The sequence below is a fragment of the Hemiscyllium ocellatum genome, chromosome 19 (genome assembly GCF_020745735.1).
Source record: "Hemiscyllium ocellatum isolate sHemOce1 chromosome 19, sHemOce1.pat.X.cur, whole genome shotgun sequence".
In the NCBI taxonomy this organism is placed as follows: Eukaryota; Metazoa; Chordata; class Chondrichthyes; order Orectolobiformes; family Hemiscylliidae; genus Hemiscyllium; species Hemiscyllium ocellatum.
In genome coordinates this window covers 35,837,825-35,852,320 of record NC_083419.1, presented here as the reverse complement: position 1 = coordinate 35,852,320, position 14,496 = coordinate 35,837,825, and the positions used below count along the sequence as shown (strand labels likewise).

At 37.6% G+C, this 14,496-nt stretch overlaps 2 protein-coding genes across 4 annotated transcripts in view; one reads left to right on the top strand and one right to left on the bottom strand.

Moving 5' to 3' along the window:
* Nucleotides 1–4,182, top strand: part of lrrn3a (leucine rich repeat neuronal 3a) — a 51,682-nt gene extending 47,500 nt beyond the window's left edge. For both annotated transcript variants that reach the window (XM_060839821.1, XM_060839820.1), the window contains one exon: nt 1,153–4,182. In XM_060839821.1, the coding sequence (XP_060695804.1) occupies nt 1,488–3,620 (2,133 nt within the window). In that variant the 5' untranslated portion in view covers nt 1,153–1,487 and the 3' untranslated portion in view covers nt 3,621–4,182. The remainder of the gene's footprint in view (nt 1–1,152) is intronic.
* The window catches only part of immp2l (inner mitochondrial membrane peptidase subunit 2), a 558,776-nt gene that overhangs the window by 315,449 nt on the left and 228,831 nt on the right, over nt 1–14,496 (bottom strand). The window lies entirely within an intron of this gene.

Here is a 14,496-nt window from a genome sequence, read left to right as displayed (position 1 = left end):
AACAGGTCCTTCAGCCCAACAAGTCCACACCGACCCACCGAAGCGCAACCCAGACACATTCTCATACATTTACCCCTTCACCTAACACTACGGGCAATTTGAAGGGCTTTTGCCCAAAACGTCAATTTCGCTGCTCGTTGGATGCTGCCTGAGTTGCTGTGCTCTTCCAGCACCACTGATCCAGAACTATGGGCAATTTAGCATGGCCAATTCACCTAACCGGCACATTTTTGGACTGTGAGAGGAAACCGGAGCATCCGGAGGATGTGCAAACTCCACACAGTCAGTCGCCTGAGGCGGGAAATGAACCCAGGTCTCTGGCGTGTGAGGCAGCAGTGCTAACCACTGTGCCACCATGCCGCCCAATACATGTACATCCTGTCCCTCAGGATTCCCTCCAACAGCTTGCCCACCACCAACGTCAGGTTCACTGGTCTATAGTTCTCTGGCTTTCCTTACCTCCCTTCTTAAACAGTGGCACCACATTAGCCAACCTCCATTCCTCTGACATCTCACCTGTGACTATCGATAATACAAATATCTCAGCAAGAGGCACAGCAGTCACCTCTCTAGGTTCCCACAGAAGTCCTGACATTTCAATGGAATTTACTTTAAAAAGATGAACTCTGTTTTGTGAAAAGTCAATGGTTTGGGGAAACACAAAATCCTCTGCCAAATGCTCTGATGTATAAATGAATACTATAAAGAAAGTAATATTGATTTAGATTTTAGATTACTTACATTGATTAGATTAGTTACAGTGTGAAAACAGGCCCTTCGGCCCAACAAGTCCACACTGACCCGCTGAAGCGCAACCCACCCAGACCCATTCCCTTACATTTACCCCTTCACCTAACACTACGGACATTTAGCATGGCCAATTCACCTAATCTGCACATTTTTGGATTGTGGGAGGAAACTTGAGCAACCAGAGGAAACCCACGCAGACACATTTTTGGGCAGCACGGAGGCACAGTGGTGTTACTTCTGTTTACTTTTTTTAGAAGTTTGTACCTATAGCGTAAATATATCTATGTATGTTTACTCATACAAATTATCTATGCAAATATATATATACAAAGCTAAAACATTTCTAAATGTATGGATACATGGTTTTACATTGCCTAATGAAGTTTTTTTTGTTTATTGTAGGTGATCCAATGTTATTTTCATGATGTTCAAGAAAAATGAGCAGACCATAGAAGAATAAATGAGGCTCAGAATATATTTACAGAATTTTCTGAGAGATTATCCCAGTTTATCACTTTCACAATATCAAGGATTGAACAGCCTTAAATGCATGGCATCTTTGGACAGGGTAATTGAAAGTTTACTACTTTCTTTCAAGGACAAAAATCTGCCACTCACATGGAATATATGAGACAGCAAATGTTCAGTGCTTGATAACAAATGATCTGGTGATTAAACTGAACAGAAGTAATTGCAGAATCCTTAAACAACTATTATTGGGCACAGGAAACCATTCCATGATGAAGGACACATCGCTCAATACCTGTGTTTTTATTGGGCTTGCAATCACTGCACTAGTACAAACGGTAGGAAGAAATATGGACTGTCCGAAATTCTGTATTTGTGAAATCAGACCATGGTTCACGCCAAGATCTATTTATATGGAAGCTCCTACAATAGAATGCAATGATTTAAACTTGGCTTCACCTCCTCCAAAAATACCAGCTGAGACCCAAGTTTTGCTACTGCAAAGTAACAACATTTCAAAAATCGAGAACAAAATAGACTATTTGGTTAACCTTACTGAAATAGATTTATCTCAAAACAATTTTTTATCAATCCGTGATATCAACCTGGGAAAAATGCTTCAGCTAATGTCACTGCACCTGGAGGAAAATAAGCTCACAGAGTTGCCTGACAACTGTTTGCTTGGACTCAGCAACCTACAGGAACTTTATGTTAATCATAATCAGATTTCCAGAATTGCAATGGGAGCCTTTACAGGTCTTAATACTCTTCTCAGATTGCATCTTAATTCCAACCTACTAACAACGGTTAAAAGCAACTGGTTTGAAGCTATCCCAAGCTTAGAGATTCTAACAATAGGGGAAAATCCCATCACTAAAATTCAAGGGATGAGCTTCAAACCCCTCATCAATCTGAGGAGTTTGGTTTTGGCAGGAATTAAGCTTTCAGAACTGGGGGACAATACATTAGTCGGCCTAAACAATTTAGAAAGCATCTCTTTTTATGACAACAGACTTATCACCGTGCCCCATGCAGCTCTTCAGAAAGTTCCAAATCTCAAATTCTTGGATTTGAATAAAAATCCTATCCAGAGAATACGGCAAGGAGATTTCAGAAATATGTTGCACTTGAAAGAGTTAGGCATTAATAATATGGCAGAATTGGTTTCTATTGACTGTCTTGCTCTCGACAATTTGCCTGAACTAACAAAAATTGAAGCAACAAACAACCCAAAACTATCGTATATCCATCCAAACGCATTCTACAGAGCTCCCCAACTTGAAACATTAATGCTTAACAGCAACGCACTTAGTGCTCTCTACAGAGGCACAGTGGAATCTTTACCCAAACTGCAGGAAGTCAGCATTCATAGCAATCCAATCAGATGCGACTGTGTCATTCGTTGGATTAACATGAACAAAACACACATTCGATTTATGGAACCACAGTCTTTGTTTTGTTTTGACCCACCTGAATTTAAAGGTCAGCACGTCCGAGAGATTCCCTTCCGAGAAATGACAGATATGTGCCTTCCGTTAATAGCATCAGGAAGTTTCCCTTCTGCTCTAAATGTAAGCAGTGGGAGCTCAGTATCTCTACATTGTCGAGCTACAGGACTACCAGAGCCTGAAATCTACTGGATCGCACCATCAGGTGATAAACTTCTGCCTAACACTGCAACCAATAAATACAACATGCAACTTGAAGGAACACTGGATTTATTTCATATAAGCAACAATGAAACAGGCTTGTATACTTGTGTGGCCCACAATCTGGTTGGAGCAGATTTGAAGACAGTTCTTATCACAGTGAATGGCTCACTTGCACAATCCATGAATGAATCTCTGAATATCAAAATAAAAAATGTGGCATCATATTCTATCTTAGTGTCTTGGAAGGCTGTTTCCAACTGTATGTCATCAAATATCCAATGGTCTGCCAAAACAAATTCTGACAGCCCCCAACTTATGTATACAGCCAGAGTTCCAATAGATGTACGTACATATAATCTAACACATTTGAACCCGTCGACTGAGTATGAGGTATGTGTTCACGTAACTAACCTTCATCAACAAACTGAAAAGAAATGTATCAATGTCACAACAAATGGATTAGACTTGGCTGTAAAATCAAATGGACAAACTACAACCTCAGCACTTGTGACTGTCCTTGGTGCGATCTTTGGTGTCATTAGCATGACATGTCTCTGCTCTTATGTAACTTGGAGGATGAAGTATAATTCTGGCCACAGCTGTTCAAGAAAGTACATGCCGGGTCAAGCAATATTTCCATCAAACAACTTCTACCCTCCAATTATCAATGTTTGGGACACAGCAAAAGAGAAGAAAGGACCACTGGAAGTTAAAGCCACGGTAATAGATGTATCAGCAACCTGTTCATAAATTGGTGATATTTTAAAATGCCAGTTACAACTGGACTGCTTTTAAACGTTGGAAGGAAAACAAAGCACAGGCCCTGCTCACAATACTTGCAGGAAATGGGAGGAGACCCCTCTTCTATACTGTACTTGCTGTACGATGGACAGACATACACCAAACTAATAAAGACAAGACAAAGATGTGGATTGGTGAGAGTGTCCTTGTAAGAATTACAACTTTCAAAAGAAACAATCACCAGCCAATATAAGTTGTAACAGCCTAACTTCTATTCTATTAATGTTAAACTGCTCACTACAGTCAAAAGATATGGTACAATGGCACAATGATGCTAAGTAAAGGTTAAAAGTATTTTTCCTGTATTTAACTATGTAATGTGTAAAGTAGTGGACTGTAATAGTGGTCTCCAAGCAATACCTCCTGTCCTGTTTTACACAATACTTTAGCTGGCAGTTGTTTAGAAGGTGGGCAGTTTAAAATAGAATGCCAGATGTGGTGTTATTGAATGGATACAATCCGTTAGAGTAGATCTCACAGTGAATAAAATCAGTATGTGAAATTGATTTTTTGGAACAAAATTAACATTTTTGAATAAACTTGCAATTATGTCTGGTTTCCTTTTAAATTCAAGTGTTATAATTTTTTTTCTGAATGGTAAGTGCGTTATCAGTAACCACAATAAGTTTTTTTTATGCAAAGAGATAAACAGGAATTTCAGTTTCACCTAATTGGCAGATATTTCTGCATGAGTGTCTGACCTGTGCCTGGTTTTGTTTGATCTTCAGGTGAAATGAGGCTTTTATTTCATTTACTGAACTTCATCCGCATTTCAAACTAATTTTGGCTTTACTCATGAAATCGAACAGCAGAAATATGCCTTCCTTAATCAGCAATTTTCCAAAATCATACATTTTCATAAATATCATTTCAAGATCTAACACTGCAATTTTATCTAATTATTATAGTCAGGGAGGTTTTCTTCAGATTCAGAGTGCCATTACATTATTGGAGAAATTAAAACTGAAGCAATATGGGGAAGTAGCTTCCAAAATGTCTGGTAATACTGCAGATTTGTATCTTTACAATGCTAATGTCTTTTCCACACCAAAAAAAACTGAGAAAATTGATAAATCACCATCACACACAATGTGACACTCGAATTTATCAGGTAGGCTTGTTCATGCATCACCACAGATTTCAGCACCTTGGACAAAGCTTCTAGTGCTAGGCGATTTGTCAAAGGCAAGAGATTTGAAATACAACCCATTACAATGCAGGTATTGAACAGATCAGCAGGAACCTGCTCATATATCTAACATTCTCCTCTAATTCTCTCTTAAGTTTAGTAGCCATTAATAGTGGAGTTCAAAAGTTACAAAATATCATCTGTTTGATGAACCACTTTTATGAGTAAAACAGGGCACTGCAGTAAAAATATTCAATGACAATCACTTCAAGTTACCAATTGACAAAAAATAGATTTTACAAAATTGCATTGTTTTATAAGATAGAAATAAGCAAAGCTCATCCAATTTATATTTGTAAATGTAGGTCAGCAAAGAGAGACGTGACAGACGAATGGGACTTTCTACAAATAAAAACAGACATTAGTTTCTGAATGACTTCAAATTTACAGAGGATAGAATCTGGGAGGATGGCCGGAAATGTTTTGGAATAGTTGAGTCTAGAGGAAACAAAGGAATGGATGAGGATTTCAGCAGCAAATAAGCTGAGACTGAGCGAAGTCAGGCTATTGCATGAAGGTTAAAAAAAGGAGTCATGGTGATGGTGTAAATAAGAGGTCTAAAGCTCATCTTGGGATCAAAGGTGACCCCAAGATTATGAATTGACTTAACGCATTGACTTGATCTCAAACTATTATCATCAGAGAGATGGTGTCAGTAGCTAGAGAATGGTGTTTGGAATGCAGATGGAAAACATTAGTCCACCCAATATTTAATTGGAGGAAATTTCTGCTCTTTTGGCACTGGATGATGTGCTAGCAGCCTGATGACTTAGCAACAGTGGAGGAGTCGAGGGAGTTGGTGCTGAGGTAAAGTTGTCAGTTGTCAGCATAAATGTGAAAGCTAAATGAGCTAAACATTCACCCAAAGGCACAGACAGAGAAAAATAGTAAGAGTGGGGCACAAGTAGAAAATGATTTATTTTTATTTTTGTCTGTGCAAACATAGACATGAGCAACAATTATACAAAATGACTGTTTTCAAATATCAAGAAAGCCCAGAGTGATAAACTGATTATCAACACAACTGTTTTTCACTCACTCTTGACACTGCTGGTATTTATGAACTTATAACCCAGTAAGAGTCATCTTCTTAGAAAAAGGAGAGGAATACGTCATGAAAAACTCTTAAGTTATTACAATTGATTAGGCAAACCGTCATTCATTGAAGGCCAATATCTTTTAGCATCAGATCAGAAATTTATTAAGAAAATTTGAATTGGGTCCTAATGTATATAATAGGTTTTGCTTGATGGATTCTGTATGATCTAAACCAAGATTATGCAAGGCATAATTATGTATATAAATAATACATAAAATACTAAAAAAAATAAATGATTCAAGTAAGATAAATAATATGGTACTGACATAACAATCTATGTGCCTTCTCAAAATTAAATTTACTTACACAAATAAGTAGTGTAAATAATTAATCAGAACAAGCTCCTTTCTGAGTTTCAGTCAATTATTTGAATCAAACAAAACATAATTTTACAAGGAAGGCATAATTTTAAAAGAAATCATGTGTAGGTTTTGAATATGGATTTTCAAGAGTCTAGTATTCCTTTGTTTGAAACATGGGAGACAATATATGTAACCACTGAAAACCAGTGAATGACAATATAATATCAGCTTGAGAAGGTAGCTGAAGGAATATGGAAATATTTTGCTTAGAAATCTGATTTGCACTCATATTTGTCAAGTGTTGAATAATTCACTAGTTAACAAAATTATGTGACTAGCACTAGAATCACAATCTCCACATTGCATTTCACATAACTACTAAAACAATAATAAAGTTATTATCTTGCAGTTAAAATTATAGAAATCAATTAATAAAAATGAAAGTTGTGAATAAAAAGATTGAAGAATGATAACAGCAGATATATATACATTATATATATATATATATATATACACATATATAATGTAAATAAGCATAAATCATGTTACTTACTGTAGCTGTTTAAGTTGACTTCATTCATTAAAGTTGCAGTTTTCTCAGCATCAAAATTCTTGCTTAGACCTATAACCAACTGTGCATTTAGGATTATACATGACAATATATTTTGCCATATGCAACGTGCATGGGATCAAGTGGGCAAAACAGGCCATTGTGCCAACAAGATGAAAGGGAGTGTTAGGCAAGACAAGACTACACGCACCACAATGCAAATGGAAACCAACAAAGAAACAGATGTTCCTGTCTTGACAAGAGTGGTTCACATTTTATACATTACATACAAATTGGCTCCCTCCTTCAGAATGATTCAAAGGGCATTTTATTTAATGCAATCTATAGTAACTACTCTTCCATGAGTTTGAAGAATTCAAATTCTTCAATCTGAGAAGTCACAGTTGTACTTACTATTGTTAAGTGCTGCTCCATAATACTCAAATGCTATGCCCTATCATCCATAATTTCTCAATCAGCAGAGATTTATAACATAAACTTTTTTACTTCTGTCTGTCAATCAAATAATTCTGAAAACTAAATACAGCAATGCAACTTCTGAATATATTTTAATATAGTGACTAGTCTGCGTACCTTTTTAACAGCTAAAATATGCAAACTGGATTTCTTTAAATGTCTTAACTTGTGAAAAATTGCAATTTGAAAGGCAGCTTGGTTGCCCAGTAAAGAGACTTACTAATAAGTTCCACTGCAAAATAGTATGAAGTTTATTTATACTGAGCTCAATTTTGCTTAGTCACTGAAGCAGCTGGCAAAGCAAAAGCAGGGTTTTCCCACAGATAGCAATGATGAAAACTTCCAGGAGACCATTCGCTAAAAACCATGACCTATATTTCAGTTGTGAATGGAAAATACTGCAAAATGGAAAATTCTTGTTCATGTTGATTGACTATTAAGGAAATAACTTTTTTTTTGATTTAATGCACATCTACATTTTCTGAACTCCAAATAATTTAGTAACCCTATTCAACTCTATCCTGATAGAAATAATCACAGAGAAATCTATGAAATGTACAAAAAGCTTACTTGTAATAACACGGCAAGAACCAGGCTCTAATCTAATTTGGCACTCTAATAATGAGTAACTCAATTTAATCATCTAATTAGGGCAACATGGTGGCTCAGTGTTTAGCACTATTGCCTTACAGCACCAGGGACCTGGGTTCGATTCCACCCTTGGCCAATTGTCTGTGCGGAGTTTGCATATTCTCCCTGTGTCTGCCTGGGTTTCCTCCAGGTGCTCCAGTTGCCTCCAACAGTCCAAAGATGTGCAGGATGGGATGCTAAGTTACCCATTGTATCGGGGCATGTGCAGGCTAGGTTGATTAGCCATGAGAAATGCAGGGTTTCAGGATGGGTCTGGGTGGGATGTGGATCTGATGACTCGAAAGGCCTGCTTCCACAATGTTTGGATTCTATTAATTGCTGAGCAGCTGAAAAGTGTGTATTAATGACATTTCCAGCTAATTTACAGATACCATGTATTGCTTCCTTGCATATCCCTCACAGAATTGTTGCTTTGTATTCACCAATTTCAAATCTATACTCTACACAGACTACACAAAGTTACATATCAAAGATGGACAAGTCACATATGCAACATATTTTATATAATCGTAAAAAAAGTGATCAAAGTATTTTGAAGTAACAAAATTATGAAAGGTAGAATGATTGTAGAAAATTTGTACCTATTGCACTGCAGGAATTTAAACACACTAAGGTGGCATGGTGGCTCAATGGTTGGCACCGCTGCCTCACAGCACCGAGGACCCAGGTTCAATTCCAGCCTCAGGCAACTGGCTGTTTAAAGTTTGCACATTCTCCCTGTGTCTGCATGGGTTTACTTCGGGTGCTCTGGTTTCTTTCCACAATCCAAATATGTGCAGGTTAGATGAATTGGCCATGCTGAATTTTCCATTGTTTTTCCAAGGGTGTGTACGTTAGGTGTGTTAGTCAGGGGTAAATGTGGAGTAATAGGGGAATGGGTCTGGGCAGTCTATTCTTTGGATGGTCAGTGTGGACTTGTTGGGCCGAAGGACCTAGTTCCATACTGTAGGAATTCTAGTTCTAATTCTAAGACCCCACCCCCCGTCATCTCACTTTTGTATATCTGCAAGACTATTACAGCAAGAAACGAATTAGAAGTGTACCATTTTGACATTTTCTCCCCATTTGACTGCGTTTATGTACATAAGCCAAGTTGTAGGATTGGCTATTTCTCAATAATTAATCATTTTGAATTGATTAATTAAGTGAGGAGTAAAATTATATTGTGTTTGAGTATGGATAGTTGCAGTTGAAAAGTGTGGCACTGGAAAGGCACAGCGCCAAGCCTTTCGACTCTGACTCTCCAGCATCTGCAGTCCTCATTTTCTCAAATAGATAGTTGTAAACAGTTTCTATAAGGAAGAAAAACATACAACTCTGGTCAAAGTATGGTCAGGGTTTACAGTTTTATCATTGTGTCACGACTCAGGTTAATGTAGAGTTTGACTAACACGTGAAAATGCCTTGAGGGAATCGTATTATACTCAAGGACACAACTATATTTTAATTTTTTTAGTTTTGTAACTTAGTGTGAACAGGTCTTGCAGGTCTGTACATATACAGACATACTAGAGGAACCTCAATTATCCGAATACCAATTATCTGAAAATTGGATTATCTGAAGGTGATCTCGATGTCCTGGTGGAATCATTACATCAAAGGCGTGTTTCCAGCAGTGATCGCGTCTTTTGTTTATAATGTTTAAACAGGCACTGTCTCTAAATGACTGACCTCCCGCCCTCTGTCTCTCTCCCCACACTTTACTTCTACAGAAGGGTGTACCCTACACCCCCCTACCCACATGGAGGTGGGAGGAGGGAGGATGTTGGTTGGAATTGGTTGCAGGGCTGGACAGGGTTGGGGACGGGGTTGGATGGGGTTTGGGGGCAGAGCAGGTGGGATTGAGGTGTTGGGGGCTCACACGCTTTGTGCTGGGGGGCGGGGGCGCAGTGTTGGACTGGAATTTGGTGGGGGGGGGGCGCAGTGTTGGAAGGGGTTTGGGGCCAGGGGGCAGGCGGGGGATCAGGGGCACGGCCTCGCGCTCCGTGTCCTTCTGCAATCTCCTGAATGGGGAGCAGACTTTAAAAACTGCAAGCCCCAGAGGACAGGCATTTAATCAATTAACCGAATAATCAATTACCTGAATGAAATAGTGCCCATCATGTTTGGATAATCGAGGTTCCCCTGTGTATGGCATGTGCATAGGTAAGATATGTTACCTTGATATTTGGTTCTATCGTGAATTTTGTAGTTTAACCATTTATTCGACACCATAGAACACAGAACATTACAGCACAATATAGGCCCTTTAGGCCTCGATGTTGCGCTGACCTATGAAACCAATCTGAAGCCCATCTAACCTCCACTATTCCATTATCATTCATATGTTTATCCAATGACCATTTAAATGCCCTTAAAGTTGGCGAGTCTACTACTGTTGCAGGCAGGGCATTCCACGCCCTTACGACTCACTGAGTGAAGAACCTCTCACAACCGTCCGATATCTATCACCCCTAATTTAAAGTGATGTCCACTTGTGCTAGCCATCACCATCAGAGGAAAAAGGCTCTCACTGTCCTCCCTATCAAACCCTCTGATCATCTTGTATGTCTCTATTCAGTCATCTCTCAACCTTCTTCTCTCTCACAAAAACAACCTCAAGTCCCTCAGCCTTTCCTCATAAGACCTTTCCTCTATACCAGGCGACATCCTGGTAAATCTCCTCTGTACCCTTTCCAATACTTCCACATCCTTCCCACAATGTGGTGACCAGAACTTTACGCAATACTCCAAGTGTGGCCACACCAGAGTTTTATACAACTGCAATATGACCTGTGGCTCTGAAACTCAAACCCTCTAACTGACAAAAGCTAACACACCATGTGCCTTCTTACAACCCTATCAACTTGGGTGGCAATTTTTAGGGATCTATGCACATGGACAGCATCTAGTCAATTCAAGAGCAACTATGAACTATTTATGTACGAAAACACAACTAGAGTTCAGGATGTGTCTGGTCATGCACAAGGGATCTTGGCTCACAAAGGTTAAAAAGTGGCAGTTCTTCGTGTTCAGTGAATAAGAAATGAGGACGAAAGATCGAAAGAGTACTTCCATTGACAGAATAGGAAATTTGAGACCGGCCAACTAAGGTTGCAAACTGGCAACTCAAAGTGGGTTCACTGAAAAACCACTGTTTTTATTCAGTACTATCAATTTTGTATGTGTTGTGATAAATTTAATAAATTTTGTAAAACTCGTGAAAACATTTGTACCTGGAACAGAATTTGAAGCTAATTAGAACCATTTTGATTGACTCTCTCAAACTTAATTTATCGTTGTAATTAATTTAAGTTTCACTAGTAAAGTGGACCCCAAAAACTTACAAATATATATTTCTTCAAACTACATTTTTTTACCATCCTAGTTATCTTTTAGTTTTTGCACTCTGAACAACACAAACTGAATGCTCTGACATTCTCACATTCTTTCTTCTTGCTATTATTCTGTTCTTTCACAACCAAAGCACTTAGCAATAAAGCACATTGGCACAAAGTTGGAATACTAAACACTTAATCTGTGTTAAATTTCAGAGATACTCCCAAGCACGAGTAAGACCCTTCACATTGGTTATACGAATTTAAGCTCCCTGGACTAGGGTAATTGAAATATGTTCCAATAGTGTATGCTTTAATGGGCAAACTAATACTCTATAGGTGAGTACAGACTTGAACTGGAGACTCAAAAGAAGAGATGAGTTTCACACATATTCAATATTTGGTTAATCAAAAGCGAAATGCTAAAATGTACTGCAACATAAAATCAGCAAGCCCCCAAAAACTGAATTTTTAAAGGAATGTAGAGGACAGCCTGAAGACAGAGTATATAATTGCCATACAAGTATAAAGCATGTATAAAACTACCTACGATGTGTAATCCAAATCTCAATGAAGCCATCATGAGGTAAATGGCTGGTGGTTCCCTCAAATGTTTAGACAAAAAAGCATAAGAACACTGAAAGAAAATGTGATGAGACTAAAAATGAATACTTCATAAAATTTAATGGCATCTTTATTTTATAACAGACACAATTTTACAAAGGTAGTAATTGATACCATTTTGTTTTTTTTTCATATTTTGAGGTATTTCAAAGTCAGGACACTTAACATCTGATAATGTGAAAGTGATAAACTTCAGATTCATGATATCAAAACCATACACTCAACCTAAGTACACGAAGTTGAAGTTCAAATTCATATATTTTATCAATAATTAGATACAAGCTCATTACAGTTAAATGGAACAGAAATGAACAAGCTACCAGATGGCACGTAACATAACCTCATCAAAAGTTGACTTTCTGAATATACTGCAAATCAGAATTAATCTCAATTAGATGAAATTTTATGTATCCAAATATTTGTTATTTTTTTCTAGTTTAGATTGTGAGACTGAATTATCATATTTTGTTAGAAATGTAACATTAATTGATAAACCTCAGCTGTCTGTAGCTTCATATAACTTGAACTTGATCTGGAAAAGTCATGGGGAAACAAAGTCCCAAAATTCTGATCAAGAAATCCAAACTAGAATATAAATTATCCGTGAACTCTGACAGCTGTTGAAAATATTCAAGAGCTGAGAATAATGGATGTAATATCTAAGAATAAAGATTCTAACAAAGATCAGTTATTTACAAAGAGACTGATAGGATAATCAGTGCCCATTGCTGTTTGAATTTTGAATTAGATGCATTACTCAATTAATTAATTTCAAAGGTACTCAAGCCTTGTCAGCTTTTTTAGAAATATAAACAATTCATTTTCAGAATATAGCATTCAGAGGCTGAAATAGAAATCTCTTGCCAACGGATTATTGCACACCTCAGTTTCGATGTTTCTAACATATTGAGCATTCATGCAAATGGATGGCACCAGGTGTTAACATCTGGCACTGAGAGGCCAGGCAGTCATTGGGGATAGAAGTTGGATTAGTGAACTGTGACCATTAGCTGGATGTCCAAAAATATTGGATGTTATAAAACATAAATACACTATAGGTCCACTTGAAATTGAAAAGACTGCACCTGGAGAATCATGCACAGTTTTGGTTTCATTTGAGGAACTTTGTAGTGGCATTGGAGGCAGTTCTCAGATTGATCTCAGAGATGAGGGGGTTTGTCAAATGAAAAGAGATTGAACAGTTTAGGCCTATACTCTCTGGAATTTAGAAGAATGAGGGGAGATTGAATTAAGGTATTCGAGATGATAAAAGGTCTGGATAAAATAGACGTGGAGCAGATGCTTCCCTCTTGTGGAGCATTCTAGGATGAGAGGTAATTGCCTTAGAATAACAGGTAACAAACTTAAAACAGAGTTGAGGAGAAACTACTTATCTCAAATGGTTGTGAATCTGTGGAATTCACTACCCCCAAGTGTGGTGGATGCTGGGACAGTGAATAAATTTAAGAAGGGGTTAGACAGATTTTTAATTCGTAATGAGTTAAAACATTATGGGGGGAAGGCAGGAAAATAAGGGTGAGAAATAGAGCAGTCATGATTGAATGGCAGAGCAGACTCGATGGGCCAAATAGCCTAATTTTAATCCTCTATCTTATGAACGTATTCTTTGGCTCTGCCAGCACCATTGTCCTCAACAGAGTCATGGGTAGAAAGTGTGCCCACATTAATAATATTCTGAAGTAAACAGCAAGCAAACATGTGAAAATGGCACAGGTAAACCATCTTTGAAATTCTACTAATTTCCTGTGAGGAAGAAGTAGTCTGCACTTCCTATATTTCATAAAAAACATGGGCCTGATCAAGATATAAAAGACTGAATATCTAAACATACATCCTATCATTTCAAATGATGTCGCTGCAAAATTAATAACAGAGCTTTTATATTAACAATATTCCCAATGTACGGTCAGCAGCAAAAATGGGTTCATAAAATGTACATTAAAAGTATTTTTGACATGTTCTATACTACATACCAACATGCTGTTAAGGAATTAAGCCAGCTAAAAGAAAATCAATTGGTTTGTTAATTTTTAGGGAGCAAGAAATATTTTATGGAAAGGTGTTACATTCATCTTTGAAATAAGTTGTAACATATACTCTCAGAACAGGAACATTTCTGATCTACTATTATCTCTGCATACTAACATTCAACTTATCCCGTTAAAGTGTGGGCACATTGCCAAAATATTTGGGTTGCTACACTGCCATGTGTACAGGATTTACAAGCACTTGGTCCATAAACTTCGTTCAAGGAAAGCTGTTTGTTTCTACTTTTTATGAAAAATCTTAGCAAGATTCTCATAGGAGAGACTTAGCAAGGTGCATGACTAATCCTTCCAGGGATGCAAGTGGTGCATTTTTATATTAATGATAATAGTAAGTTTCAAATGAAACAAGCCACTGCCTATATAAATGTGTGAAGAGGATTTACTGGTACTTAGTTCCAGGAACTTGACTCATGGAAAACTGTTCATTCATTCAGTTAAAAAGCTTAGGAAGATTCTCATGTGAGAGGCTTAGCAGTGAACATTAGTAACCCTGCTAGCAGTGCAAATGGTGCATTTCTATTTTAATGGCAATGAAGAAAGCCACTGA